Genomic DNA, 25,147 nt, shown 5'->3' with positions numbered 1-25,147 from the left:
GCATTTCATCAGGACCGAAATTCAGGGTAGTATATGAAGTCAGCAGAGATATCAACCCACTCCTATCAACCCACTAGGTTAACATACATTAAACCAATGAGATAATGTAAGTTTCCATTTTCTACTAGTTATTCATATACATGGCTTACCGCTCTTATTAGATAATAAGTTCCTTGAAGGCAGAACCATGTTGGATTTAGCCTTGAATCTAACATGCTACCATATACACAATTAGGGATTCAATAAATAAATGCACTTTTACTGAATGAACAGTCAGTTTTAAGAGGATGGATCTTCAGAGAAACAATACATTCTGAACAAATTAATTCTGAACCTTACAAACTGTTTTAGACTAAGAGTCAAATAAAGCAAAAGGGTAGCTGTATGACACAAAGTTTCTGTGTATGTATACTGTCTGGGAGATAATGGAGTAATTTTATCTAAAATTTGTCTTTATTGACTCACGCAAAATCTCCTCCAAGTGTACAAATCAGCTGGGCTCCAAACACACTCCATAAAGAAAGGCCTCCGTATTCCCAGGTCACTATTACAACACTATTGTCAGGAGACCATCTGACCAATTTAACAGCTCCTGTTTTATTCCAAATGTCTGTTAAGAAATCACAAGAAGAGTTAAAAATAAATGACAGCTATAGAAATACTTAGTATTTACTACAGTCTATATCTTCAAGTGAAATAAGCAGAAAGGTATGTCTGCTTCAAATAATGAGATGAACCCTGCTCATTTAGGGCTATTTAAAATCAGTAAGGCCATTAGCCTTGACTTGACCTAAGCAGAACAAACTCAGTGCCCAAGTGATTGATAAGAAGTAAAAGCCATCTGGCCACTATTAGCTTGAATAACTACAACTGGTGGTCTTAAAAGTCTTCGGGTTTGGGAAAATTAGTTTCTGTAAAATGTGGGATAATAGCTCCCTTAAATGATTTAACACTGAATGTCAAAAGTACTTTGCACAGTACTTTTGAGGTGTTTTAAAATGTAAAATAATATTTTACCACTATCTTCATGATCCATTGGCAATATCAGAGGGATCCAAGTTAAAATAAATTGAAATTTAATCTATTAGGATTAAGTAGGTAAACTCCAGCTTGAGTATTCCAAGGTGCTCATATCTTCTTTTAACTAATAATAGTTCTTTCAATGCCATATATAATTACTAAAGGAGAAAACTTTGTGTAGTAAAATCCAAGTTTCCTTACAACAGAGTTAAATGAAATATGCCAGCATTTCCTATCAGCAATTCAAAAGCTATCTACAGCATCACTTTCTTTAAAAATAAAATTCTTTCCATTTGCAGTATTAACACATTTTTGCTATATTTGTTACAAAGGGGAGATATACAGATTTTAGCCTACAGAAGACAGGCTAAGTTAACAGAGTAAGAACTTTTTTACTCTGCCTGTTTGAATCCTCACATTAGCACTTCCCACCATAATTCATATACATTTTCCAACCATTATACATATATTAAATCTAGTCAAAGAGATATACAATAAAATATTAATCATGATTAACCTAATCTTCAGGCAGCAGGATTACAGGAAATTTATCTAGCTGGTAACCTACAATAAATATAGATTATGATAATCTGCATAACGAGAAAAATGTTAAAAAGTAATCCAAAGACTTTGTTACAGAGTTGAACTTCCAAAAAAGGAAGATCTCCAGGAGCTAAAAGAAAAGAGAGAACTGAAAGCAAGACTGGTTAGCGCTTGAGCTAAGGGAGCTGGGGGGCGAGGTTGGAAATATAGGGATAGAAGGTTGGGATGAGCCCTAGAAATGACTAGGGAGTTGGGGTTTCTCATCTCTTACAAAGACAAAAAAGGAGTCTCAGGCCAGCATGAATGAAGGAATCTGAATGGAAGCTGCTGGATCATGTAAGGACTCTGGAAGCACTGCAACCTATAAAAAATCAGCCAATGGAGCCAGAAGAAAAGAAGGAAGCCTTGTCTCAGTTCAAGATGTAGGAGGACAACAGAAGTCTCCCAACATCTCAAGCAGGTTTATAGCCTAAAGTTATATAACTCAAGGGGGCAGAATTCTCCCACAACAAAGACCACAAGAGTGAGAGTCAGTAGATAACCAAAGGGAGCAATTGTATTCCATGAACCTGAGAAAAGAGAACAATCTAAAAAACTCAACACAGTCTTGTCCAACAGAAGCAATCAACAGAACTTCCTCTAATGATGTAAACATTCTATATTTGCTCGGTCTAATAGCTAGCCATGAGCTATATGTGGCTATTAAACATTTAGATGTTACTGAGGAAATAAAGTTTTAATTTTCTTCAATTTCAATTAATTTAATTTAAATAGCCACATGTGGCTGGTAGCTACTGTATTAGACAGCACAACATAAGTATGGATAAAAAAATAAACAGATAAAAGGGTCAGAAACCACAATTAAAAATACACAGTACTCTGTTCTTGTAGGTTACAGCAAAAATTGTCCATAGAGAAAAATATCTGCAGGTTTTTAAAGGGCGTACAATAAGAATCACAAAACTTAAACAAATTTCTATTTCTGGCATGATAGCAAATTAGACACCTTGAATAACTTGCTACACTGAAACAACTAAAATGTTGAAAAGAACACTTAAACATCTCAAAACAATCAAAAATACTGAGAAGTAAGTGAGTGTACAAAGTACTTCTGCCCTGAATTTTTCTGCCAAATCCTGCAGACCCTGACTTCTATCTATCTCTGATTACTCACAGCATGTGAGGAACAGGAGACAAAGTTCAGAGCTTGGTCAAGGCAGGGAATCTAACAGAAGATATCCATGTAATGCTGGGACTATAAAGGGGTACATCCATGGTACAAGGGAGAATGAGAACTAAACTCTACCATGTGGAAGATCAAGAAACAGGATGGGACACTTTCATGTTTTGTCCATGGTACTGAATGGAAAAATAAAGAAGCTCCCCTGAGAATCTGCAACCACAAGTCAGTCCTCACTCTGATCCATAATTTGTGCAACTTGTAAAATTCAAAAAAATCTCTGAGAATATAATACAAAGAGTTCCAGATTGATGTAGTACTCCCAGGTGACTGGCAGAAACAAACACAAATCCTCTCTGGAAGAACTCAAATTCAATCTAGGTCTCAAAGCATTCACATAAGTAAGTATCCAGGAAAATACTCAGCTCTCAGTCAAAAATTCTAAAATACATAAACAAATGAATGAGAACTCAAACAACCAAGACAGCAAAAATAGAACTCAGAAAGGCTTCAGATATTGAGATTAACAGAGAATATAAAAACCATTTTTTCTATCTAAAGAAACAAAAGAATATTGCAAGTAGGAGCAGGATGCACACAGATTAGAAAAGACCTAAGTAAACCTTCTAGAATTAAAAAAATACAATAATTGAAATTTAAAACTCAATGGACAGATTAAGCAGCATATAAGACTCAAAGGAAGAGAGAATTAGTGTACTGGAAGACAGATATGGAAAAATTTTCTAGAATGCAGTCTAGAGAAACAAAGAAATGAAAAATTTAAAAAGGTTAAGAAACATGGGAAAAAGTACAACATAAGTCTATTAGATTTCCAGAAAAAGAGATTAAAGAAGAGGAAATATTTAGAGAGATAATATTTACATATTTTGTTTTCAGAACAGTTGAGAGAGAGAAATTCTCAGATCCACTAAGTCTGAGTCTCAAGTAGAAGAGAAAAAAAAAAGTATTCACCTATCACATCACAGTGAAACTGCAGAACACCAAAAACAAAGAGAAGGTCTTAAAGGTAGCTAAAGAGAAAAAGCCAGTCTCCAGAAAAGGAAATAACACTTGACTGGAGATTTCCCATTAGTATCAATGAAACCCAATGACATTGGAACTTCTTCAATGTACAGAGAGAAAATAACTGTCAATCCAAAACTGTATACCAAACCAAGTTAAACTATAATTAAATCACAAGGGAAAAAGTACATTCTCAGACAAAAAAAAAAAAAAGAGTTTACCACCACAAAAACTTCACTAAAGGAAATCCAAAAGGATGTATTTCAGGCAGAAAATGGTCTCGAGTGGAAGTTATGAGTTGTTAAAAGAAATCACAGCAAAAATATTGGTGTTCATGTGGGTAACACTAAGTACTGTTAACAATTAAATATTCTAATGTTTAACTGAGATTACAACATGAGATACATCAGCTTCCTGCTTGAGGCTAATAAGATTTTTATTATTGAATTAGATTAGATGTAGATGGGTGCTCTTTTTTATTTGACCTTTCTTTCCTGATGCCAAACATGAGAAAAATTTGTATAGTCTTATGGCAATTATTCTTAATATGGGAGCATATCATTAACTGTACATTAAAAACGTTAAAATAAGAAGGAAAAAAAGGAGGACTCACCAGGATATTGTTTTGCTGTTAGCTCTAGCTTATGAGACAGCAGCATAGCTCCAGTGGTGTTATCTATTGTATAAACCTGCACAGAACCACTGTGAAAAACAAACAGGCTTTCAGTGGAAAAAGACAAATACAAATATGAAAAGCGTTATTATGGGAACTATTACGTTCTGCTGGTAGGAGTGTAAACTAGAACAAAATCATTTTGTAAATAATTTGTAGTTATCTCAAATTTGAACAAATGTATATTCTGTAACGTAGCAATTTCACCTCTAGATATACCCCAGAAATAGCCTTGCCTATGTTTAACAAGAAACACGTGCAACATTCATTACAGTATTGTACATAAGTGAAAAAAAGGGAAAAAAAATCTGAGTATCAATAAGAGAAAGAAAAAATAAGCTGCAGTATACCATATAGCACTGAAAATGAACTTTAGTCGTGCATTAAAATGGATAGCAAAAAAATAAAATATATATATATAGAGAGAGAGAATCATTCTGTTTCTATATAGTCAAAAACATTCAAACACAGTAGTTATATACATTTGTGGTAAAGATACAACAAAGAGCTAATGTACACAAATTCCAGATTATTGACTGGCTGGTGGAGAAAGGAGAATACTAAGAAGAGGAGAAACAGAGGGCTGCATCAGCACTGGTAATGTGCTATTTCTCATGCTGGATGGTAATTTATACAGAATTTCATTTTATTATTTTTTATATCTTATATTATTTTTTATATCTATACACATGATACATGTGCTTTTGTATATATAGTATATGTAATTATTTCATTTAAAAAATCTTTACAGTGGCCAGCCCAGTGGCACAGTGCTTAAGTGTGCACGTTCTACTTTGGTGGCCCAGGGTTCACTGGTTCAGATCCTGGGTGCGGACATGGCACCACATGGCAAGCCATGCTGTGGCAGGAGTCCCACATATAAAGTAGAGGAAGATGGGCACAGATGTTAGCTGAGGGCCAGTCATCCTTAGCAAAAAAGAGGAATCTTGGGAGCAGATATTAGCTCAGGGCTAATCTTCCTCAAAAAAACCCAACCAACCAACCAACCAACTCTTTACAAGAGTCAAATTTTAAGGACCAGAAACCAAAACTAGAAATCTACATATTACATCTAAGCTACATTTCAAAATTGAACTAAATGATCATAAAAAATAGTGTTTTTGCTTATGGAGCTATTTTTAGATCAAAAATTTAACAGAAGTGTTGTTTTTAAAATACTTTACTTTTCCACACATTAGAATGACACTGGCTTATGACTGCTAGAATGTTCTGGCACTTATGTGCACTCCTTCGTGGAAGGAGAAGTCAGATGGTTTCCCCAAAGCAGCTATGATCCATTTCCGGCCAGGTCTGACAGTCCTCAAAGATTAAGACTGGGACTAAATAAAACATCTGCAATAATAGGCCACTTGAAGTTATCCCACAGCTTACTGATGCTTTGTTTTTAATTCTTTTCTCTGTGTTTCATTTTGGATAATTTCTCTTGTTATGTTCTTCAAGTTTATTAATCCTTTCTTCTGTAGTGTTTGATTTGGGTCTTTTCTATATCTTCCACGTTTCAGTTTAATACTGAAAAGGGACCCTCTACAACTTTATGGAGTCCTTTGTGCCACTTTCTCCTCTTTGGTGTCTGTCCTGTGAGCCCTAGCTGCTTTGGTCTCTCCAGACTCTCATTTCCACATACTCAACTCAGGAAATCTGCTACGCTCTGTCTCCCCCTCCTCATGCTGCACCCTGGAAACTCTCTCAAAGTAATTAAAGTTGGGGCACTCGAAGAGTTTTCTTAGTTTCTAATCTTTCAGGGATCACTGTTCTTTCTTGCCTGATGTCCTATGTCTTGAATTCAAAACACTTGTTTCATATTTTTGTTCATTTTCTTGGTTGTTTCAGGTAGTTCTCTGAGAGAAAATCTGATCTGCTATTCCATCTTAGTCAGAAGCCAAATGCCTGGAACAGATATCTTTCTAGACTACCTGCCCAATGAGACACCTCGCTGAAAGATGGCACTAAGTGCCTAGCAAGTATTTACTTGTTTTTGCTTTGCACTTGACAACTCTCAAGTGTTAACTCTTGGCTGCTAAGCTCTAACAAGTCAGTGAGGATCCAAATATTTCTAATGTAAGAAGCAGGTGCTAAGTCAATACATACAAAAGACTCACAATTAACCTTTGAGGTATTCTATAGTGCCTATATTCTGTAAATTATTTTTCTTTCCATTTCTCATCAGCCCATTAGGAGAAAAATATTTTTTCACTAAAAAGACACAACTTACTAATTTCAAAGCAAAAACCACATCTCTATAATAGAGATATAGCTATTATCACCGTAAGAGATCAAATTTAGCACCATTAATACTGGGACAATTCAACATTATTGCTACATGATGCCACAGGAAGTACACACATCACCTAATAACAAAAACATTTAACCAGAATCTAACTATTAAACATGAACAGGCTGTAAGACACATGCCCTACAAACTGGCATCCTAAAAGAAACCTGGCTTCTTTTTTTTTCCTCAAAGATTGGCATCTGGGCTAACAACTGTTGCCAATCTTCTTCTTTTTTTTTTCCTCTGCTTTATCTCCCCAAACCACACCCCCCGCCCCCGTAGACAGTTATACATCTTAGTTGCACGTCATTCTAGTTGTGGGATGTGGGACGCCACCTCAACGTGGCCTGATGAGTGGTGCCATGTCCGTGCCCAGGATCCAAACCCTGGGCCATCGCAGTGGAGCATGAGAACTTAACCACTTGGCTGTGGAGCCGGCCCCAAAAGCTGGCTTCTTATAAAACTCTAAGGACATCAGCTACAGCCTAGTGTTCCAGGCAATTAATTGTGTAAGTGCTGACAGATGAGGGCTAGAAGTCACTGGTCTGTTATGTCACACAGCTACAAATCACTTTCACCCCAACCCATGATCATGCCAGAAGAGCTGTTACTCTCCCAATCAATGGAAACTGAGGTGACTGAAAGGCTGAAGGTCCAGATTCCACCTTCACTATCCTGGGGGAAGGGGAAGAGTACCTCTCCTGGAATAGACATCTAACATCTGGCCTTGCTAGACCCCTGGGTGCTAGCCCAGAATGTAAGCGATGTGGAACTGCACACCCACCACTGCTTCTGTCTCTGTGAATTTCCTCTAAATGCTGATGTGGTGTGAGCTTCCTAGTCATCTGACTGTACCTGCTCAATAAGAACCAGCTTCAAGGTTCAAGTCATCACAGGTGTTAGAGAAACCAATTAAATGCCATTATGAGGAAACAATGAGACAAATTTAGAATGTAGGACAATCTATAAACAATTCTGGACTCTTAAAAAGTTAATGGCATGAAAATAAGAAGAAAGGTGTAAAGACTGTTATAGGCAAAAGGTGAACAAAGAGAAATAAACCAAATATAATTCATAAGTTTTGACTGATTCTGGTTGGAACAAAGGCACTATAAAAGAAATTTTGTGACAACTGGGTTAATTTGAATATGAATTGAGTATTAGATCTTACTAGGGATTTTTCATTAATTTTCTCATGTGTGATAAAGATATTGGGTTTATATAAGAGAATCTCTCTTGTTTTGGAAGCCAGGAAATAATGTAAATGTCCTTTAACAGAAAATCAGATAAATTATGGTATATTCATACACCAGAACACTATTTATAAATCAATCCAAAAAAACTATTTCAGCTACTGGCAAACAACATGGATGAATTTCACAATGGTAACTGAAGAGAAGCAAGACACAAAACATAGAATATGATTCTATTCATATAAAGTTCAAAATCATGTAAAAGTAAATTATGTTATTTAGGAATTGCATACATGGGAGGTAAAACTATAAAGACAAGGAAATGATTATCACAAAAGACAAAAGTCTGATTACGTTTAAGTGAGTCAGGGAGGGGAATGGATGGGAGCTATGATTAGAGAGTGGCAAGGGTAAAACTTCTATCAGCTGGCAATATTCTATTTATCAACCCAGTTGTGAACAGATGGGTGTTAATATTAGAATTGTTTTGTAAAACTATGAATATTTGAATTATGCACCTTCCTATAAGTTGCGGGTTTGTTTGGTGGTTTTTTTTTTTTGGTGAGGAAGACTGGCCCTGAGCTAACATCTGTTGCCCATCTTCCTCTTTTTGTTTGAGAAAGATTGTCACTGAGCTAACATCTGTGCTAATCTTTCTCTATTTTATATGTGGGATGCCACCACAGCATCGCTTGACGAGTGGTATGTAGGTCCACACTCAGGATCTGAACCTGCAAACCCCGGGGCCACCAAGGAGAGTGTGTGAACTTAATCCCAAGGAGAGTGCGTGAACTTAATCACCATGCCGGCCCCAAGGATGTTTTTATTTTACAATGTGAAAGTTAAAATCTAAATATTCTTACATCTATTTTTAAAACTGAACTGAATCAGTAATCCAGAAAGTTCCTACAAAGAAAATTCTAGGCTCAGACTGCTTCACTGAAAAATTTGATCACACGTTCAAAGATGAACAGAGAAGAGAAAGAGAGGAACCCTTCCCCAACTTTTTCTATGAGACATGTTAACCAGGAGAGGAAGAAGAAGAAAATCATCAGCAAAATGCACTCATGAACATATATTTAAGAATTCTAAACAAAATGTGACCAAATCAAATCCATGAATATGAAAAAAATATAGGCTTTTCCTTCTTTCTTGTACTAAGTTAAATTTACTTATATTTCTACATTTATCTCCTCAATAAGAAGCAGTGTGTTGAGGATGAGGATTCCCCACTTTACAAAGAGATTACCGACAGTGCAATGAAGGCAGTAATTTATAACGTGTATTACTTATACTAATAAAAATATTTTAATACCTAACTTATGCAGCTGGAGATTATACTAGATATATATTTTATAGAACCACTAAGTTTTACTGTAAAGGCAAAATGGAATTTTGCGTTTAAGAGTTCTGAAGACTAAAAAGCACTACACAATGTAAGGCACTAGAAATATCTGATAGAATCTTTTTATTTGAGCCAAAATATAAACTTGACAAAGTCAGTTATCTTTGTTGTTTCCTAATGTATCACAAGTGCTTAGAACTGTGCCTGGTACATGGCAGACACAAAGATATTTGTCAAATGAATAACTGGTATGCAACTTTACTTCTTAAACCTGCATTATCCGAATTAAAGCAAGAAACTAATTTATAAAATTCGCTAAGGCACACACACTAATTCAAAGGCAACGTCAATACTGATGTCTTAAAAAGAAAGGATTATTTAAAAAAAAGAAAAATATCTTACTGATCCTTTTTTTTTTTAAAGATTGGCACCTGAGCTAACATCTGTTACCAATCTTGTTTTTTTTTACTACTTCTTCTTCTTTTCCCCAAAGCCCCCCAGTACATAGTTGTATTTTCTAGTCGCAGGTCCTTCTGGCTGTGCTATGTGGGATGCTGCCTCAGCATGGTCTGATGAGCAGTGCCATGTCCACGCGCAGGATCCAAACCAGCAAAATCCTGGGCTGCTGAAGCAGAGTGCGTGAACTCAACCACTGAGCCAGGGGGCCGGCCCCTGTGATTCCCTTTTAAACAGTACCTAAATTTTAACTGATTTGCTCTTTTAACTTGTAACTCAACTTCCTACCACTGAAGAAAAGCTCACTTTTACAAATTCAAATGCTTAATCTCCAAAATGTGCCCAACTTTAATTTGTTGGCTTCAAATTAATAAAATACTTTTGAATTTTATATTAAGGCTGACTCACAAGTTATGACGGGCATGACAAAGTTTACAACTATGTTAAGAACATCTCATGTTTAAAAAAACAAACTATTTCTGGCATAACTTTTAAAATGCAGAAGTCTATACCAATTACCTTGCACAACCAAATGCCATTAGTCGATACTTGTTATTTACTGCTACACAAGTTCCATCAACAACATCTTGTGGCCAAACTCCATGAAGCTGCTATAATAAAGAAAAATAGTTAAGGTTTAAAAAGTGTTCTCCAAAATATACTGTACCCAATATATTTCTCCTTTAATAAACATAGTTTCATAAGGCTTTATTTGGTTTCATGTACATAGGAAAATATCCCATCAGGACTATCATCTGAATTTTCTCCCCAAATTTCACTAAATGGTTCAATAAATATTCCCAAATGAGCTCAGTCTAGTACCAGCTAATCTATTTACAAAATAATAAAAAAATAGATATTTGATCTTCAAATCTTTTCTAAAATTCTTGATAGCAGAAACTGCATCTAACTTGCTTACTATTATTATTCTCATCATCTAGCACATACGCAGAGTTTAACGTCCCAATGAGTGGAAAACAGTAAATTTTATGTGGTCTATCCTTTAGAAGCAATTCATGATTTGCAATTGCTTACTATTCTCTATTACTCCTTTGCTTTATGGTATAATGGTTGATAGCATGGTATCTTGCAGCCTGACATAACATCTCATTGTCTACCACTCACTTGCTTAAATGATTATTTGGCCTTTCCAAGCTTCTGTTTCTTATCTGCAAATTACTCACCTCTTAGAGTGTTTTGAAGATTAAATAAGAACACACATACATGTAAATCACTTAATACAATGCCTAGCATTCAACAAGTTAAGCATTCAATAAATAAAAAGCTTAAATCTTAAGCTTAAATGCTATTTAATTCTGAATATAAATACAGAATAGATCAGCTCCATTGTCTTTTTTTATTTGTAAAATCAAGAGTACCTTACATTATAAATTCTAAGGCAAAAACTATAATGACTGTGAGTTAGTAAGCACTAAAAATAGCACACTACAATACAGCACTTTTATTTTTGGATAATCCCAATAGTAAACATTAGAGAATCCAATATAATTACAATTCTGTTTGAAATGTAATACTACAGATTTTATTTAATTCCCAAATGAGTTATATATTCTACTATCTAAACACGGAATATCTGCTTTTTTTTTTTGCAGGAATTTTATTTATTTTTCAATTTTAATAATAAAACTAGACATTATTTTAGATAACAAAAAATGGTAAAGATAGCATTGAGCATTGTTTCTCTGGACCACTGCTTCAACTGAAATTCATTCATTCATTCCCATAACAAATATTTTCCAGATGCCCACTATTCTCATCAGGCACTGCTCTAGGAGCTGAGGATACATGGCAGGGATTCAAACACACCAAAATCCCTACCTGTATCCCTGCCTTACATTTGTCAGGAGACTGACAAGTTAAAAAAAATCACAATGTGTACTGGAGGGTGGTAAAAGCAGTTACAGGAAAGAGAGAGTATGGGGGAAAGATTTAATATTAAATGGTTTTCCCTATGAAAGTGTCTTTTGAGGAAAGTACTGAAGAAGATGTAGGAAATATAAAGGCCCTATTGTAACAGCATTTCTGGCATGTTCAAAGAACATCAAAGATGGAGTGAAGTGGAATGGAGGAAGGAAAAGTAGTAGATGAGGTAACAGGTAGAAGGCCCGATTTATAAGGCTTTGAAAGCCACTATAAGAACTTTGGCTTTTTCTCTAATTTTTATTTGGGTAGTCACTGGAGTATCTTTAACTTCTTTAACCTTTTCTATTTATGAACTATAATACATCAGAGAAGAATGCACATAACAAAAATGTACACCTCAGTAATATCACAAAGTAAACCCTTGTGGAGTTACCACTCAGGCCAAGGATTATCAGTACTCAAAAGTCCCCCAAGTGTCCCTCCTGATCAATAAACCCTCACCCCTACAACAAAAGTAACCAATATCCAGACTTACGTGGTAATCACTTCCTTCTTTTCCTTTAAACCATTACCACTTAAATATGTATCCATACAAACTCTAATTCAGAACTGCCTATGTTTTTATTTTTCCTTTAATTTTATATAAAATAGAGTCACAGTACGTATTCTTTTGTGTCTAGTGGTTTTCACTCAACACATGTGTGAGATCCATCTGTGTTACTGGATCTAGCCGTGTTTGTTCACGCCACTGGGCTTAGCTCACTGGGCCTCTGGCCTCCCCTAGCCTGGTAGTGCTTTACTCTCGTTTGTTCTCCAAAGCCCTTAAGTACATTAAAAAAATATTTTTTCTCCAGCCTTTCTAGTTGTCCTCAGCAGGTTTTGTCCTAATTATCTAGGTCTATTGAAGGGTTCTGAGCAGAGGAGCAGCATAATCTGACATGTTTTAATACATCTTTAAATGTATTAAACAATGCCAAATAGAATTTTTCCAAAGCACTTAAATAAATGCCTAATATAAATATGACATTAGTGTATTTCCCAATTACTGGTAATACATATGTTGTTTTCTTGTAATTTATAATTTTTATTTATAACTTATTTAATAATGTCCATCTATTTTTCATTATTTTTTTAAATCCTTAATTTACTGGAAAAATTTCTTTAACCAAATAATAATAAAAGCTGATACTCAGAAATGAGTCAATCACTTCTTCAGCTCTAATATTTTTGTTTTCAGTAAAAACACTTAAATGCTTAGCATACATCAACAAAACAAAAAGGCAAGCTACTGAACAGAAGAAAATAATTGCAAATCATGTATCTGATAAGGGGTTAATATCCAAAATATGTAAAGAATCCATATAATTTAATAGCAAAAAAACTCCAAAACAATCCGATTGAAAAAATGGGCAGAGGATCTGAATAGACATTTTACTAAAGAAGAGCTCAGACAGGCACAGGTACATGAAAAGATACTCAACATCACTAACAATGAGGGAAATGCAAATCAAAACCACAACAAGATATTACCTCACACCTGTTACAATGGCTATTATCAAAAAGAGAAATAACAAATGTTGGCAAGGTTGTGGGAGAAAATGGAACCCTTGAGCACTATTGGTGGGAATGTAAATTGATGCAGCCACTATAGAAAATAGTATGGAGGTTCTTCAAAAAATTAAAAAGAGAACTACTATATGATCCAGAAATTCCACTTCTGGGTATTTATCCAAAGAAAAAGAAAACACTAAATCAAAAAGATATATGCACCTCCATGTTCACTGCAGCATTACTTATAATAGCCAAGATATGGAAACAACCTAAGTGTCCATCACAGATGAATGGATAGAGAAAATGCGATATATAGATACAATGGAATATTATTCAGCCATAAAAAAGAATGAAATCTTGCCATTTGTGACAACATGGATTGCCCTTGAGGGCATTATGCTAGGTGAAACAAGTCAGACAGAGAAAGACAAATACTGTATGATCTCACTTATATGTGGAATCTTAACAAAACAAAACCAAACTCATGGATACAGAGAACAGATCGGTGGTTGCCAGAGGTGGGTGAAATAGGTGAAGGGGGTCAAAAGGCACAAACTTCCATTTATAAAATGTATAAGCCATGGGGATGTAATGTATAGTATAGTGACTATAGTTAATAATACTGTATTGCATATTTGAAAGTTGCTAAGAGAGTAAATCTTTAGAAGTTCTCACCACAAGAAAAAAAACCTTTGTAACTAAGTATGGTGATGGATGTTAACTAGACTTACTGTGATGATCATTTCTCAATATGTACATATATCGAATCATTATCTTATATACCTGAAACTAATATAATGTTGAATGTCACTTATACCTCCAAAAAAACCCTAAAAAATCCCAAACATAATTACAAATATATGCACCTTGTAAAAAAAATTAGATTCTTCAGAAGCTTATTTTTATTCTTATTTATATATTGACATGTTTTGATCACAAATGTATTATTTAGTAAATTACCACTTGAATAAAGTTGTTAATGGAAAATATTTTATTAGGAATCAGAAAGCTGATACGATGTAGAGAAAATATGCCCTTCAAAACTTAAAATCCTTTCCAGTTTAAAAGAGCAGACTGAACATGAATATTTAGCTTCTTTGACTCTTAAAACACCAATTTTTGTAACAGAAAAGATTTTTTTCAAAAAGCATAAACTGGTAAGGACAAGAATGGGAGAGGAGGTAGCATCAAAAATTTTGGAAGCTGAGAAGCATACGGATGAATAAAATCCTTAACTGGCAGTAAACAATGTTGAGAAACAGTTAAATTTACATTGTAGGGTACACAAAAGGCTTGGGAATTTAGATGTCTCTGAAAGGCTGAACTAAAAGCAGTAGGATTGGCTCAAAGCCTACTTAAGCAGCTAGATCTTCTTAGAGTACCTCCCAATTTGAACAGCTAAGAAATACCCTACCTCCAATCCAACAAAAAAACTGGTCTCTAGACCACAATGAAAACAGGGATAAGTAAGTGAATGTTTACATGCTGAATGTGGTCCCTCTATGCTAACACTGGATACAGAGAGGGCAGGAAAGGAGATAACTCAGTTACCTCCTGAAGCATGGTGAAGATCAACCAAACCCAGAGAGGTTCCAATGAATCCAAATTTTTATTTTAAGTCTCTGTCACAGTAACCAAATTCATATATTAATCAATCATATATTAACCATTAACTATGAAAGAATCTCATCCAAATAAAGAATAAAAGGAATCCTCAGGATGATGATGATGGAGAGCCCAAAAGTACAATTGTGTTAAAGGTATGTATAGTGAGCCACCAATCCAGTTGGGAGCACGTGAGAAGGTTCCAAGAGAAATTTCTTCAAGAAGATGAAATGGACAGAACACCTAACGTGTTTGAAAGAATCAAGCGGATATTTACATAACCAGCAGACAGTTTGAGGTTGAGTTATGGTATGTACATAAAAACTAAGCAAACGTAAAGAACAATTATTAATGCCCAGGGGGAGGGGAAATCTGCAGTAACGGAAAAATAATCATAACTTATCATATGGCTCAGGTACTAATGGATTTTACATAGCAATAACAATATAAACAATGAATAGTAATCTAATCAAAATCACAATAATCAAATTGAGACGGTGAGAAGAATATGAGTGTGGTGCCAACAAGGAAGAGGAAAGCAAGTGGTCATTTTCCACAGTGGGAAGTCAATGAACACAGCCTAAAAACTAAAAATTACAGGAAATATTCAGATTATTGAAAATAAATATCAAAATAAGCAGTAAAGGAATAAAAAGTAGTTGCCTCTGAGAATGAAACTGGGCCCAAAGAGAGCAGGGAGGAGGGCAGGAACTATCATTTTTCTTCAACATGTCTAATACATTTGTCTACTTACACTATTTATATGTATAGTTTTGATTAAAAAAATTAATTGACAACCATCACTAAAATCTCAAATAAGGAAAATGGCGGAGAGATTTAATAACAAAGACTAAAATTAATAAATGTAAAATAAAGAAAATAAACAAAGTTTTAGTAAGTCATACCTCTGCAGTAAATCTACTCGACACTGGCGTAATAAATCCAACTTTACCATCGTTAAACACAACAGCAAAACCATCAAGCGTGGCACAGTATTCCATGTCTCTGATGTGCACATCTGCAAAGCCCAAGAATGAACCTGCTGATGAAAAAATAAGTATGTGAAATATGAATACAAATACAGTAAATAATTCCCTCACATTTTTGCTTGCAAACTCTGTAAGGACAGATAAAAGGACAAAATAATGAACTAACAACACTAAACAACTAAAGTACTCCTTCCTATTGACACACACACACTCCTCTCTTGCATAATTAATTCCAAAGTAGAAAACTCAATGTTCATCTGTAGAAAATGTCTATATCAAATATTAAACATCTGGTTCTACCCCATGCAGAAAGTATAACTACCTCTAGATGACTGCAGATCTACTGAAAAGGGTACTGTGCAAAGATTAATAGCTTTCCTTCCATTTGTCATTCCTTCCCAGTGAATAAGATGAAGAAGTCCATCAGAAGTAGCAACCAGGAGATCTTCCAATACAGACTGCAAACTGTAGGGAAGTAAGCAATTTAGAATCAATTACCTTTTAAGGGAGCGTACTGGGAAAGCAATGAGTAGCAATATAACTGCTCTGAAGAATATTCTTGCAGAGAAGATCAAGAAACTACTTACAAAACTGCCATTTATCTAAAATATAGCTATATTACAGCTTTATCTATGTGTAATTCAATCTAGAATCAGAAATTGTGGAAGAAATGAAAGACTATGGGTGGCAATAGTCACAGATGGATTAAAAACTAGAAATGCTGCAACAGCAAATTAGAAGATGGAAGGATAAGTGATAGCTGACAAGAAAGAAAAGAGGCAGAGAAACCATAAAAAGAACTTATGACAGGATGACAATCTGGAGCCATGAAGTATAAATCTAACAATCCTCTAGCACTGTCCAACAGAACTTTCACCAGCGACGGAAATGTTCTATATCTGTACTAACATGGTAGCCACTAGCCACATGTGGTGATTGTATGTTTGAAATATGGCTAGTGTGACAGGAGAACTGAGTTTTTAATTTTGTTCACCTCTAACTAATTTAACTTTAAATAACTTCATTTGACTAGTGGCTACTGTATTGGAGAGCACAGTCCTAGACCACTGGATTTCTAGGGTATTATTTAGTCTCGCATTGTTCATTCATTCAACAAACACTTATTAAACCTGTGCTCTCATGACAGGTGCTACGTTGTGTGTTGGAGATTCAAAAGTGAATAAAACATGGTTTCTCCCTTCAGAAGACATCTCAGTTGACTAAGTATTGAAAAGTAATTATGGAGTATGATCTCAGCACTTATTGATACGTGCAAGGAGATTTAACATTTACTTACCTAATGGCACATAAATGCCTACTTGGCTTACTCTTATATGCCCAGCCCCTGGGGCAGTACTAGTTTTATCTGGCATTAACTATTTGTGGGAAGAAGCAAAGAAGAGGAGAAAGGACAAGAGAAAAGGTGAATCCATAAATAAGACTGCAAAAGTACTGGCAGAGGAGCCAGCCCAGTGGCATAGCGGTTAAGTTCAGCATGCTTTGTTTTGCTGGCCTGGGGTTCATGGGTTCAGATCCTGGGTGTGGACCTACACCACTCATCAAGTCAAGCTGTGGCAGCACCCCACATACAAAATAGAGGAGGACTGGCAAAGATGTTAGCTCAGGGCCATTCTTCCTCACCAAAAAAAAAAAGTACTGGCAGAGAGAAAGAAAAAGAGACCCAGGGAAACCAGTGGAAATTAGTATCAAGAAAGCTAATGGAATAAGATGGATTTAAGAGTACTCAAGAATATCACATGCTATAACAAATTTAAGTATAAGAAAGAATGAAAAATGCTGTGTCTATAATATATACTCTATTACATATTATTAAATTTCCTTTCATACTTAAGAAGTTAAGAATGTATTTCAGAAATATTTTACTCCATAATGATGAAAAAAATGTTGTTAATGTTTTAATTCTTAAACTAAACCTTCAATTCTTTGTAAGGTTGAGTTCAATCACTCATTCCCCAAGGACTTCAGACAATGAATAATCTATTGCATTTTCTTCCCCAATTATAAAAATACTGAAAAAGATTAATGTATCCCCTTACCCAGCTTCATCTCTTGAACTTCAGAGCATATGTAATCAATTAAAATTCCCAGTTTATAGAAAGTTCACCTTTTAAAATATTACACAAGTCAGTCCTTCCTATCTGTGGGTTCTGCATCTGCAGATTCAACCAACCATGATCTTGTAATGCTATGTTACCATCCATGGTTGGTTGAATCTGCGCATGCAGAACTTTGGTTACGGAGGGCTGACTAAGGGACTTGAGCATCTGGAGATTTTGGTATCTGCAGGGGTCCTGGAACCAATCACCCATGGATACCAAGGGACAACTGTATAGTCTTTCATTTCAAATATATATTTTAGGGATAAAGTGTATGTGTAGCAGGTGGTGGGTAGAATAGATCTGCTACAACATTTCAAGAGAGGTAATTTAGTGGTCATTGGCTTAACAGAGGTCTTCATTCAGCAAGAGTCACACTAGGTTTATTTATTTATTTATTGGTTTTGTTTGTTTTTGAGGAAGATTGGCCCTGAGCTAACTGCTGCCAATCCTCCTCTTTTCACTGAGGAAGACTGGCCCTGAGCTAACATCCATGCCCATCTTCCTCTACTTTATATGTGGGATGCCTACCACAGCATGGCGTGCCAAGTGGTGCCATGTCTACACCCAGGATCCAAACCGGCAAACTCCAGGCCGCCAAAGTGGAACGTGCACACTTAACTGCTGTGCCACTGGGCCAGCCCCCAGACTAGGTTTTTTAACACTATACTCTCCCTCTCCCTGCTCTTATCTTCCTGGAAGCATCACTGCATATGAAAGTTAAGAACAAGATGAAGGTTACCCTCCAGTAATTTAACTGTCTGCAAGGCAAAACTCAATACTCTTCTGACAAAATTAACATAATTCAGAATCTCCACATTATTATCCACAATTCTGTGACAAAAAAAATGGCCAGACATACGAATAAACAGGAAAACACGACCCAGAGTCAAGAGAAAAATCCATCAATATAAATAGACTCAAACACAATTTTGATGTTGTAATTAATAGATGACTGTGACTGTGATAAACATGATGTAGAATCTGTAGAAAAAGGTAGATATATCCTCCTCAATTAACTGAAAGTAAACAAACTCATTAAAACATAGGCTGATGTCAGTTATTAAAGTACTGAGTATTTCCATAAAGTTTAGTTAATAAGCCTTGTTCCAAGCTACCCAAGTGCTGGCCCACCACTGATTCCCTCCCTCACAAAGATATAACAATTAAAGAATTAATTCTTGGCATCAGAGGATGTCAGGACCCTGTACCAATAATCAATATCCCATGTACTTTCATGCTATACTGGTTTTTAAATATTTTGAAAAGCACCCTTGGGGTTAAGTACACACAAAACACACATAAATGTACTCTAAGTTATGTCCTCAAAGAACTTCTCCAATCACTGACTTCATGGGCTTTATAGCAGCTATCTGGTATCCCACAGATGGTGTTTTTTGTTTGTTTGTTTGTTTGTTTTTAATTTAGGATCTTAGAAGTAGAATCGTAGGATCTTGGAAGTAGAATAGTTTTTCTGATTAATCAAATATTCTTAATAGGGAAATATATAATTCATAACCACTAATCCTCAAATATGTAAATATATTTAATACCTAATATTAAATACTATATACTACATAGGGCTTTCCTAAGGGCCTGAGATGGAGGAAGACACAAAATAAACTGTGGTATTTATTAGTATTGATTATGTGGTATTAGTTAGAAATAGACTAAGAGTTTTAATTATAAATTACATTAGTAGTGTTTACCTTCTCCACATTCTCTATCTTCAATTAATAACAAAGGTTGGATGCTTAATCCTATTCTTTGTTCAAACAAAAATTAAAAGATGGCAGCACCACTGCAATCTTATGCCTATAAGCAACAACATAACCATTATCCCTAACTTCATCTGACATATTTTTGGTAGTGGGAGGGAAAATAGTTGGTTATGAAGCCCACATATCATGCGGTCTCACTCAATTCAAAGTCATACAGGAAATCTCTAATCAAATTTCCAGCAAGTACATGTTATAGATGCTAATAATAATATAATTCTAAAACCATAATTATTTTACTGAGTTTTGAGAGAAATCTAAGAGATTTCCAATCACCTAAATTTGTTGATTAAAAACTAGCACCTGATCAATTAAACTTGTACAAGATGGCAGGAATGTTTTTTTTAAAGGTTCTTTTTCTATCCCATTTCCATGAACCAAATATTTTTTACCACCAGATGGAAGTAGAAAGCCATGCTTGTACAGTTCCACCTAGCTTGTACCACAGAAATTCAAAATTCCTTATGCAACAAGTTACCTTCTTGAAAAGGATCTTTATGCTGAAATAAAATCTGAGGTGAAGAGTAACTTTCTGACCAAGGTGATGAGTAACCTGAACTCAATCTTTTGTAACCTGATCACATTTAAACAAATAACCAAAAAAGGGGAAAGGATTCTTTTTCTACGAAGAGAATAAAGTAGAAAAAGATAGATTAAACAAGGCAAGGCAACAGTCAGCCACTTGCATACGATTTTATTTACTATTTTCTAGTATCTGTATTATATTCTAACAAGAGAAATGGTGAAAGAAGCCTTTTATTAGAACTGTGAATCAGAAGGGTTTAAAAAACATGGGTATTACGTTCATATAGTTCAATATATGCATACATTACATCCACACAGCTCAATATTTAATAAGAGTATATGGTAAAAAGTCTTCTCAAACCCATCTCCTCAGCACTGAGCTCTCATGCCCAGTTTCTTATGTATTCTTCCAGAACAATACATACTCTAACACCACCAGCTGCCTCTTAAAAACAAATAGTAGCATTATTATATAGAGTACACCTTGCTTTTTTTACCCAACAACATATTTGGGAAGTTTTTTTCAGTAGAGAGTGCCCCCTCATTGTTTTTACAGATGCATATCAGTATCTTTTTCAGTAACATCAACTGTGTTATACCGTTCAAACAATTTTAGATCTTAACAAAAAATACAAATTTCTAAATAAAATTACAGTTGGTATACCCAATTATGGGCTTTATTACAATAATTTAATAATGTACCATCTGTGAAACTTCACATTTTTTATAAGAGCTAATCAAGCATTTCTAGGACTAAAAAAATTTACCTCAATGAAAATAAATCAACTTTTTTATTGGTCATGTGATTAACCAACTATATTGTATACTGTATATTGTCATCACAAAATGCTAAATTTAACCAAGGTACTGTACCTCATGATGGGTGCTTGTAAATCCAATATTTTCCTCATTTCTAAATCTAATGCTGGAGCACACTGTTCTTCCTTAAAGTGGGGTGTCCCCTTCATTTGTGGACTTCCTCTAAAAAAAAAATAGCAAATACAGAGGATCAAAGAGAAATATATTGAATTCTCCTCCACTCTATGACTAATATATACCCAATCAAAGTAAAAAAAGTCAAACTTAACAAATCAGGTGTTCGTCCTTCAGGTTCTCAAACGAAAAACAGATAAATAGCAGACATATCTACCTATCAACTAGAAAAAAATGCATGACCAATGTAGCTTGTGTTATCAAAGAATCCTAGGAAAAAATCCTTAAGATAAAAGCAAACTCTCAAGGAAATCAATAGATATTCTGTTTAAAATGATTGATGGCCCTTTCTGCTTTGGGAAGCTATGGAAGATATATACCATTCCACATAGTGCATGTCCAAAGTGATCCAAATCCTTACCTCATCTTACCTTACTCCACACCTTATCCTTGACTGCTATCCTTTGGGTATGTTATCAGAATTAAGGTCAGATTCAGGGATGCAATTAAGAGATGTTTCACATAAAACTTGGTAATAAATAGCAAAATGGCTAAATGTGAAAACTTCCTGGCATTAAATGGTTGCACTAGAGTGAGTGGCTGGGTCAATGCCAACACAACTGAGCTATCACACACAATCCCTCAAAAGGACTATAAACCTGTTTTGGAATCTTTATCTCCACATGGCACAGAACCATTCTTTCTCAATGCCTGTGCTGGAATTTAACAGCTATCTGTCTCTTCCCTTACTATCAGCTATCACTTACTCTTGGCAACAAGTAGCCTGCCTACATCATCTTTCCCTCTTCAGTCACTTACAATCCTGGAAACCAGTCTGCAATTATTAAAATTATGTATAAAGAGTCTAACACATTCAATAGCTTTTAAGGTTCCTGGCTTTACGAAAATTATTTTGATGCTCAGAAACCTTTTTGCTTACTTTTTAGTTTTAGATTATTTTCCATATAGAAGCTTGTGGTGCTTTATTACCATCCTGTTCTGCTACTGCCATGACTTGGAATATTTGATTCCTTCTATATGTCTGAATGGCTAATGTTTAACTACACATGTCCACGTTTGATCTGACAGCCCCTAAAAAGAACACCATGAGTTATTAGTTTATCAGAATCATATCTAAACTGCTAATCACACACACACACTGTGATGAATTCCCTGAGACATTCTCCATGTATATCTAATTTTAAGGTTATTTTTTCAAAGTAAGACATACACATAATTTAAACAGTCAATAGTGTTAGAAGGCTTATGACAAACAAAAAAACCCCACAGCAGTCATTTAGTGAGGAGACAACCAGCTTCAATTCTTTTAGCTGTGTTCTTTATTTACCTGCATATTTTTAAACAGTATTTTACACTGCTTTACATCATTATTATAGACATTATCTGTTAACTTTTCACTCTCATTCCCCATTTTTTCCCCATTCTCCCAACATAATTCTACCAAATTGTTGTCATGATGATGATTAAACATTTTTCACTTCTGGGTCAAGTAGTATTCAGTGACTACATTTCTTTCTTTACATAATTTGTTAATTTTCCTGAAGTTAACTTTACCACATGCTTTCATTTCCTTGGTTTTCTTTAAACTTATACCTAAGTATTCTCACACCCTTAATAGCTCGGATAAAAACAAATCTCAATATAATCTTCTCTACGGTCAAACCTGTTACTAAACCTATTATTCCCTTTTTTATTTCCCCCTGGAAGCATCGCTCCTGATGCCCACTGCCCTACTAAGTCTGCACAGCTATCATCCTGATATTTTCCTTTGTCATCATCCTAATGACTTCTTTGTTTCCTTCCTATGTTAGATCATTTATTTTATAGATCCCATACCTTCTACTTACTTGCTTCACATACTCTTGGGGCTTTACAGAAAGGTGTATGAGAAGCAAATTTAGAAATCTCAAGTCTGAAATGTCTTTATTTTGATGCCTAGATGAATGTTTGGGTGTAAAATTTTAGGCTGCACATAATTTCTCAAAAATGATGCTCACACAATGCAATTTATTACAGGAAAGACTAATAATCAAAATATGTATCACAATAGGGCTGGTTGAATTCATACAACAAAATATTATGCAGCCAAAAAAGGAAAAGTAGAAAAACTCCCTGAAATGATCCGCAGCATCTGTTGTTAAGTGAAAAAGTAAGGTACACAATACTGTATACAGTATGCTACATTTGTAAGACACGAAGGGAAATATGTTTATATGCATGCACTCCTATTTTTAAAATGAATGACAACCAAAACCAAATGAAAATGTATACCTACAAGAGAAGGGAGACTACAGGGTGAGGGATGTTATTACTATCATTTTTTTTAACTTTGGGACGTGAAAATGTTTTATATAATTAATAAAGGAAATTAAAATGAAAATCAACAACAATCTCTAAAAATAGAAAAGAAACAAACCTAATTGTACATCAAGCTAACAGCAAAAATAATTATTTCAAGTAACTTTGGAACACAGTAGTTTGTGCATCCTTAATGGAAAATTTCCTAAGGAAAAACCATAAAAGAATCAAACTGTATTCAGCCATAATACTGTTATAAGAATATTGATATTATTTTGGAGCTACTATGAGTACAATAGGATAAAGTAAACAAGCAATTATGTTTATGTTCTTGGGAAACAAGGTTATCAATAAGAAAAATACACAAATATAAAACTAGAGAAGTAAATCTTTAACTTCACTTTTAAAACTTAAAAAAATTTCAAAGGTTTTAAAAACTTTAACTTATAACAATCTTTGCATTGGAGATATCAGTATTAACTCACAATGTATTTTTTCCCTTTCTAAAATTTACTTCCTGGAGAGATGCCAAGATGGCGGAGTATGCAGACTCTGAACTCATCTCCTCCCACAGACACAACAAATTTACAACTACTCTGGGAACAATTACCTCTGAGAGAGAAGTGAAAACTGGATTAAAAAAAAAAACCCCTGCAACAAGGGACAGTCCTGACTGAGGTGGAAAAGGACGAAACTCCTTTCTGGAGAGAAAAAAAGCCACCTTCGCAAGCCATGAAACTTCAAGGCCAGCCAGGAGCAATCCTAAGGTATGTAGCCTTCCCTGGAGGAACAGGGGCCCTGAGTAGGGGAGCATTACCACTATAAGCATTCTTTGGACTCAGCAGAACTGAGACGAGTCTCATAATATCTGGCTTTGCTGGCTACTAACAACAATAGGGAATACCCTGAGAAAAGCTTTTGGACATAAGGGAAAAAAGTTGGTTCTTCAAGGGTCCATGCACAAATTCACCCATTTTGGAAAGCAACAGAAAATCACAAGAAAGCCACAGTCCTTTGCTGAAAAGAGAATAACCTGATAGGCTCTGGGTACATCTCAGTAAGAGATGAGACCCCTCCAGGGACTGAGACATTGGCAGCAGCCATTATCGTGACTGAGTACAGGTGTGCTGATGCAAATACTGGCAGACACCATTGGAGTTCTTCCCCTGGCCCGTTAGCCCAGGGTCTGCCCCACCCACTAGAGCACTGATTTAATCCAGCTCAGCCAGGGCAGGCAGCCCACCCTAGGGACTGGTCCCACCAACAGCAAGCCCTTGGGCAACTTGTGGGCCTGCACAGGCTGGGTGTCTGGATCCTCTGCAGCCAGACGAATGGGTCTGCCTCTGAGGGACAGGGCCTGCACGAGGAGCAGAAGGACTGTGTGGCACGTCGATGAAGTGTGTGGGGCCTCTGCAGTGGGGTGAGTGGGTCCGATTCAAGGGGTCAGGAGGCGCATATGGGGCAGGACTGCATTGACGGTGTGTGTGCCCCTGTGGGCAGTGGGACTTGTCAGTCACAGAAGACTTGTGCTTTTCAAACAGCCACATAGGGGATCAGCCCCACCTTTCAAAGCCTAAAACAATTAGGTGCTCCCATGCCTGGGGCCAGCTCCACTCAGCTGCAAGCCTGAGAGAGCTGATAACAGTCTTGCAGGCGGGATGCCTACAGTAATTATAAGCCCCTGAGCATAGCAACCAGCCAAGGTGGGGGCCTACTCATA

General features: G+C 35.6%; 1 protein-coding gene across 2 annotated transcripts in view; it reads right to left on the bottom strand.

The window, feature by feature from the left end:
* The window catches only part of RIC1 (RIC1 homolog, RAB6A GEF complex partner 1), a 143,226-nt gene that overhangs the window by 29,432 nt on the left and 88,647 nt on the right, over positions 1-25,147 (bottom strand). For both annotated transcript variants that reach the window (XM_046664335.1, XM_046664336.1), the window contains exons 4-9: positions 21,049-21,156; positions 16,078-16,220; positions 15,672-15,808; positions 10,246-10,337; positions 4,380-4,468; positions 466-610 (exon numbers count right to left, since the gene is read on the bottom strand). In XM_046664335.1, the coding sequence (XP_046520291.1) occupies positions 466-610; positions 4,380-4,468; positions 10,246-10,337; positions 15,672-15,808; positions 16,078-16,220; positions 21,049-21,156 (714 nt within the window). The remainder of the gene's footprint in view (positions 1-465; positions 611-4,379; positions 4,469-10,245; positions 10,338-15,671; positions 15,809-16,077; positions 16,221-21,048; positions 21,157-25,147) is intronic.

The sequence above is a fragment of the Equus quagga genome, chromosome 6 (genome assembly GCF_021613505.1).
Source record: "Equus quagga isolate Etosha38 chromosome 6, UCLA_HA_Equagga_1.0, whole genome shotgun sequence".
In the NCBI taxonomy this organism is placed as follows: domain Eukaryota; kingdom Metazoa; phylum Chordata; class Mammalia; order Perissodactyla; family Equidae; genus Equus; species Equus quagga.
Note: the sequence above shows the minus strand (reverse complement) of the source record. Positions and strands in the feature narration are given on the sequence as shown.